The sequence below is a fragment of the Octodon degus genome, unplaced genomic scaffold, assembly GCF_000260255.1.
Source record: "Octodon degus isolate 3935 unplaced genomic scaffold, OctDeg1.0 scaffold00268, whole genome shotgun sequence".
Classification (NCBI taxonomy): domain Eukaryota; kingdom Metazoa; phylum Chordata; class Mammalia; order Rodentia; family Octodontidae; genus Octodon; species Octodon degus.
This window is the reverse complement of record NW_004524844.1, coordinates 1,438,177-1,444,041: the sequence shown is the minus strand read 5'-3', so window position 1 is coordinate 1,444,041 and position 5,865 is coordinate 1,438,177. Positions and strand designations below refer to the sequence as shown.

At 55.9% G+C, this 5,865-nt stretch overlaps 1 protein-coding gene across 3 annotated transcripts; it reads left to right on the top strand.

Moving 5' to 3' along the window:
* The first annotated feature begins 203 nt into the window (after window positions 1-203).
* Window positions 204-5,859, top strand: Cd37 (CD37 molecule). 3 transcript variants are annotated; one of them, XM_023706769.1, is made up of 9 exons: window positions 204-263; window positions 947-1,021; window positions 1,112-1,184; window positions 2,444-2,568; window positions 2,781-2,855; window positions 3,333-3,437; window positions 3,744-3,980; window positions 4,351-4,434; window positions 4,613-5,032. In XM_023706769.1, exons 2-9 carry the CDS (start codon window positions 953-955, stop codon window positions 4,892-4,894), a joined length of 1,050 nt encoding a protein of 349 aa, XP_023562537.1. In that variant the 5' UTR covers window positions 204-263; window positions 947-952; the 3' UTR covers window positions 4,895-5,032. The 3 variants fall into 3 exon arrangements, with proteins under 3 accessions (XP_023562537.1, XP_023562536.1, XP_023562538.1); XM_023706768.1 differs by lacking the exon at window positions 204-263 and adding an exon at window positions 495-728; XM_023706770.1 differs by lacking the exons at window positions 204-263; window positions 4,613-5,032 and adding exons at window positions 502-728; window positions 5,355-5,859.
* Window positions 5,860-5,865: the final 6 nt, after the last annotated feature.

Here is a 5,865-nt window from a genome sequence, read left to right as displayed (position 1 = left end):
GAGCCCCCAGTGCTGGAAATCTGTGAGAGATTGGGGCCTGACAAGAAGGGCAACACTCTGGGAAGACTGCAAAGGCTGCTGGGTTCATTGTGGCAATGAGACCCCCAAGCCCCTGACTCCTCTGAGGCCTCCTCCTCAAGCCTCTGGCAGAGGCAGGAAGTTGTGCCTGAGGCTCAGCTTCCGCTTGATGTTGGCACAGCCTGGCCACCCTTGCCACTCCAGGGACCTGCCCGCCTCTGCCTGCAGCACTTTCACTTCCCCAGGTGCCCACCCCCTTCCCCCAGCACATGGGAGCAACCAGTCTAGAACAGGATGCAGTCTCCCCTGAGAAAGGGACCAAGATTAGGGGGTTGGGGAGAGAAAGGACAGGGCCTCAGAGAGAAGAAAACAGAGAGACAGAGGGAGGAAGAACAGAGACTGGGAGGGTGACACAGAGGAAGACAGACCCAGGGAGGGAGGGACAGAGCCACAGAGAAGGGAAATAAGAGAAGGGGGACAAAACTGGAGACAGATAGCAGAGCTCAGCAGCCATGAGGTCAGAGTGTCTGTGAGGTCGGCTGTAGTCTGGGGACAGCTCTGGGGTCCTGGAGCCCAGGGGTGACTTCAAGGCAGTCAGGAATCCCTGAAGGTCCTGAGCCATGGAGACCCGGGAGGGCCCACCCGCTGTGTCCTTGGTGCCCTCCCATTCCCAGGCCCCTCAGGGACCGGCCTGTGTCTCCTCTGGGCAGGTGAGGGAGTCAGGGACAGATAGAGAAGAGTGTCACTTCTTGTGAAGAGGGGTGGAGCCCCGCCCCTGGAACTTCCTCTTTCTGTGTTCTTCCTTTCTGCCTCCTCTCAGCCTCTTTCTCTTTTCTCCCCGGCCTCTGTCCTCCTGTCCATCACCACCACTGCCAACCACTGCGAAACCCCTCCTGTCAGTCCTCTAGCTGGTGTTTTCCCCATCCAGGCAAAGATGTCGGCCCAGGAGAGCTGCCTCAGCCTCATCAAGTACTTCCTCTTCGTGTTCAACCTCTTCTTCTTTGTGAGTTGCCCCATGGTTCCCTAGCCCTGGCCCCAGACCTCATACCTCTGCCTCCCTAGCCCACTGCCACATTGTCATCTCCTCCCCCAGGCCCTGGGCTGTTTGATTTTCTGCTTTGGCATCTGGATTCTCATCGACAAGACCAGTTTTGTGTCCTTTGTGGGTGAGAGGGGCTTGAGTAGTCGGGAGGACTTTTCTGGGGTAGATCTGGGCCCAGCCTCTCCCCATGCCACCTGCTAGAGTCTCCCTTGTCCTGGGGAGACCACACAGCCCAACTCTGCAGGAAGGCGTCTGGCTCCCACCAATCGCTCTCAACTGGAGCTGGGCCTCTTGGAACCCGCGGTCTTCCTATGGCAAATGGGGTTGTGTGTACCAACAATAACAGGGACAGTGACAATGTTAGCCATTTCTCAAATGCTTCCTGTGTCAAATTTGGACTGGTGCTGATCAGACTCTCCCACAAACCTTCCCCTCTCTTGCGGTTCAGAGAGGGGAAGTCCCTTACCGGGTGTCATACAGCAAGGAAGGAAAGAAACAGAAATAATTTTGAGAACAATAAGGAATATAATAATGGCATAATTATCAAAGTCCTAGCATCTGGGAAGTATCATTTGCTTTGCCTCGAGGACTGGGATGAACACATGCTCTTTTTTTTTTTTATACACATGCTCTTTTGTATCTCTCAAAACAACCATAGAGCCAGGCTTGGTAGTACAAAACTGTAGTCCCTGTTACTCACATGCAGACTGACGAGAAGCATCACTTGGGTCCAGGACTTCGAGGCCAGCCAACTTGGAAAACATAGTGAGATTCCATTTGAGAAAACAACAAACAGGGCTGGCCAAATAGCTCAGTGGATTAAAGTACCTGCAAGCAGGTACTGGGGCTGGGGTCCACCTGCCATGTCAGCCCCACCCCTGGGGGTGCGCTGAGACCCAAGTGGCAAGCTTCTGTAATCCCAGCTCTTGGGAGGCTATAAACAGGCGGATCACTATGAGTCCAATCTAGTAGTGAGACCCTGACCACCTTGTAGACCCTTCCCTAAAAAATACAAAAAGAAAACAACAAACAAAATACAAAATACAACTAGAAAATAGATAACACTATTTCCTTGGCTTCCGGAGGTTTTAGCGGCAAAGCTAATGTCACAGAAGTGATGGAGTTGAGGAGGGACGGGACGGAAGGAAAGAGATCCACAGAGGGGGCAAACAGGGGCTCAGAGACAGGAGACAAATTCTTATCAGGAAAGAAACAGACTCAGGGTGAAACGAGGACATAGTCCCCAGGACACAGGGAGTCCAGCCAGAACCCCCGTCCTGGCCTGAGATGCTGCTCCCCACTTGGGGGCTGCATGGGTGGGGCCTGGGGCTGCTTGGAGCTCTGCTAACCAGGCTGTCTCAAGCCTCTCACCTCTGCCCCCAGGCTTGTCCTTCGTGCCCCTGCAGACCTGGTCCAAGATCCTGGCCATCTCAGGGGTTCTCACCATGGGCCTTGCTCTCCTGGGTTGTGTGGGGGCCCTCAAGGAACTTCGCAGCCTCCTGGGTCTGGTGAGTGCCCTGCTCCCATCCCTAGGGCCACTCCTGGGGCCGAGGAGATAGCTCAGTAGAATAAGCGCTTGTCTGGCAAGCACAAGGGCCTGAGTTCAATCCCCTGTTCCGCAAAAAAGAAAAAAGAAAAAAACCTAAGGCCACTCCTGTCCCTCCCCACCCCGAAGAATGCCTTGAGGAGGGATAAGCCTGACCTCTCCTCTCTGCCCCAGTATTTCGGAATCCTGCTGCTCCTGTTTGCAACGCAGATCACTGTGGGCGTCCTCATTTCCACTCAGCGGGTCCGGGTGAGTTTACCGCGGCCAACACCCACTCCTTGCAGCTGAGGGTGTATGTGGGGCGGGGGGTAAGTGGAGAGCGAGAGAAAAAGGCCTGTAGGAATCAGAGAATGACACAAGGACACTGAGGGAGATCTCAAAGGAAAGCTGAGAGTGTGGCACCTGCAGTCGCAGCTACTAGGGAGACTTGAGTCGAGAGAATCGCTGAGTCCGCAAGGCTGAGGCTAGTCTGGGCAGCAGAGGGGGAAAAAAAAAGGGAGGAGATGGAAGTCCCTGGAGAAGCAATAGAGATCCAGTGACCTCCAGAAATAGGACTGAGGTCTAAGGAAGAGATAAACTAGCCGTTCAAGGAGTAATGAAAACCAGCACAAGAAAGAGCTTCCCCGGGAACCCCTGGGGTCCGAACTCTAGCTCTGGGAGCAGCTGGAGGGGCGGGGCAGATGGGGCGCAGCTTCGCTCTTCGCAGCCTCACTCACCACCTCTCAGCTGGAGCGAAGGGTGAAGGAGCTCGTGCTGAGCACCATCCAAAACTATGGCTCTGACCCAGAGGAGACAGCAGCGGAGGAGAGCTGGGACTACACTCAATTCCAGGTGCATGGCCCCATCAAGCCTTCCCTTTCCCGGGATTCCAATGTGGCTTTGCTCAGCTTAGCCTTCAAAGAGCCTCTGCCCGGATGTGGCCCCATCCTCCAGCTCTAGGTCTCTAGCGCACCCCACTCACTCACCCCAACCCTAGGGTAGGCCAGCACCCCCGCGGGATACCCAGACCCGCCTTCTGCCTGAGGACTCTGCCCCTGCTCTCTGGTCTGACCTCAAACCCATCACCGGGTCCCCTGATACCCAGCACCATCTCGCATCACCGTGGGCCCTGATCCCTCACTCTCATCCCTTCCTCAGCTGCGCTGCTGCGGCTGGCACTCTCCGCAGGACTGGCTCCAGGTCCTCATCCTGAGAGGCAACAAATCGGAGGCGGACCGCGTGCCCTGCTCCTGCTACAACTCGTCGACCACCAACGACTCCACAGTTTTTGAAAAGATCTACTTCTCTCAGCCCGGTCAGCTTGGACTGCGGGCACGGCCAAGGCCCAGCGCCGACCTCTGCTCTGTGCCTGCAGATAACCACATCTACCGCGAGGTACCTGAGGGTCTGGAACCAAACAGCTCCAATGGGACACTGCCTCCCGGGGCGTGGCCTCGCGAGGGGCGGTCCCGGGGATGGGCGTGGCCAAAGAGAGGCGGGGCTACGAGAGATCGGCCGACTAAGGGGAATGCCGAGGGGGGCAAGGCCCTCCAAAAGGGAGGGGTCTACAGGAAAGTGGGCCCAGGAACACAGACGTCCAGAAGGGCAAAGCTTGGGAGAGATGAGACGGATCCCCAGAACTGAGACTAGAAAGTCCCGGTAACTTTAAGAGTGGATCGGTGCTTGAAAGAAGCAAGAGAGAAGCAGAGAATGCTGAGCCTGGGCTTGAATGAACGCCACCTTTAACTTTCCCCTACTCCCCCAGGGTTGCGCGAAGAGCCTCCAGAGGTGGCTGCACAACAACCTCATCTCCATAGTTGGCATTTGTCTGGGGATCGGTCTACTCGAGGTGATTTGGCTCCGCCCCAATCGCGATTGGTCGGCAGTCAATAGACCGCCAGTCTCTTAGGCCCGGGAGGACGCATGCGCGACAGAGCAGCCGCCCCTCCCACCACTGCTTTGGGGGTTGGGGGCGGGGCCTATCTTCTGTGGGCTGATTGGTTGGTTATACGCTGCTTTCCTCGCAGGTGAGTCTAATGGTTCTGAGTCTGCAATTGCACCGCCCAGCGCTCCGCAGGCAATCCGAGCCGCAAGTCCCGGACGCAGACTGTCGGGGAGCCTCACCCGGCCTTGGTGTTAAGGGCGGGGCTGGGCGCTGTGGCGCGGCCACATGGGGCCGCTGGAGCTCGGCAGCCTGGGCAGACAGGGCGCCACCGGACCCGGTGCCCATGGCCTTGGGGCCCTGGCCATCGTGGGATCCAGACGAGACCCGGAGCACGGAGGCGGAGACAGTCGCAGCTCCAGAATAAAGGCCCCTGGGCTTGTTTCCTACCTCTCTCCTTACCCTCGACGGGCCCACCTCCCCACCTGCTGCCGCGGGGTTCCCCATCTCTGCTGCAGTCCTGGGCTCGCTTCTTCCAGTTCTCCTTCCAGCCCGCATTTTTTTTTTTTCCCCCTCTTCCCAATACTAGAGATTGAACCCAGGGCTTCTGCCCTGAGTTACACCCTCAGTTCATCTTTATTTTTCATTTTTGAGGCAGGACACAGCAGGTCGCTGTTTGAATTTGGGATCCTTTTGCCTAAGCCTTCCAAAGTGCTGGGATTACAGGCCTGCGCCACCACTCCTAGGAACCCACTTCTTTAGGAGTTCTAGGACTCTTTTTTTTTTTTTCCCCTGGATCCCGTCCCAGATTTTTCTCCTCAGGGACCCATAACCGCCTCACCCCTATCACTCCACCATCTCTTATCTCTTGTCTTCTTTCTCTGTAGCTCGGCTTCATGACACTCTCGATATTCATGTGCAGAAACTTGGACTACGTCTATGACCGACTTGCTCGATACCGCTGAGCCCGCCTCTACCCCCTCAAGTGCCTTGGGTACCTCCCCAGGGACTGTAAATAGTTTGTTTCATCCGTAGTTTTGCCTGGGCTTTGAGCAAAACCTCACTCCCCTGGGGCCCCAGATGTCTGCCTGCCCGGGCACAACCATCTCCCCAAGGAACCTCAGGCTTCCTGCCCCACACAGATCTGATGGCCAACCACCTCCCACAAGATTATTTTTGGCCCAAACCTCAAATAAATCCCCTATGTTTTGGTAAAATAACTTTATCCTCTGTCAGAACACAAACCAACACGCTTTGGGAAGGGAAAGGGAGGCAGCAGTCCAGTCTGGGGCTCACATACAAGAAAAGGAGGTGGGGTTCAAGGGCCTCACCCCACTGGGATAGTCACAACCCTAACACCCACATATAAATATCTCGTTATATTAAAAAAAATATTTC

What these genes read in the sequence shown, in the direction of transcription:
- Cd37 (XM_023706768.1), top strand. Translation starts at nt 639, where the DNA reads ATGGAGACCCGGGAGGGCCCACCCGCTGTGTCCTTGGTGCCCTCCCAT. An exon ending in CCTGTGTCTCCTCTGGGCAG is followed by an intron (nt 729 to 946) that starts GTGAGGGAGTCA and finishes TTCCCCATCCAG; the next exon opens with GCAAAGATGTCGGCCCAGGA. An exon ending in TTCGCAGCCTCCTGGGTCTG is followed by an intron (nt 2,569 to 2,780) that starts GTGAGTGCCCTG and finishes TCTCTGCCCCAG; the next exon opens with TATTTCGGAATCCTGCTGCT.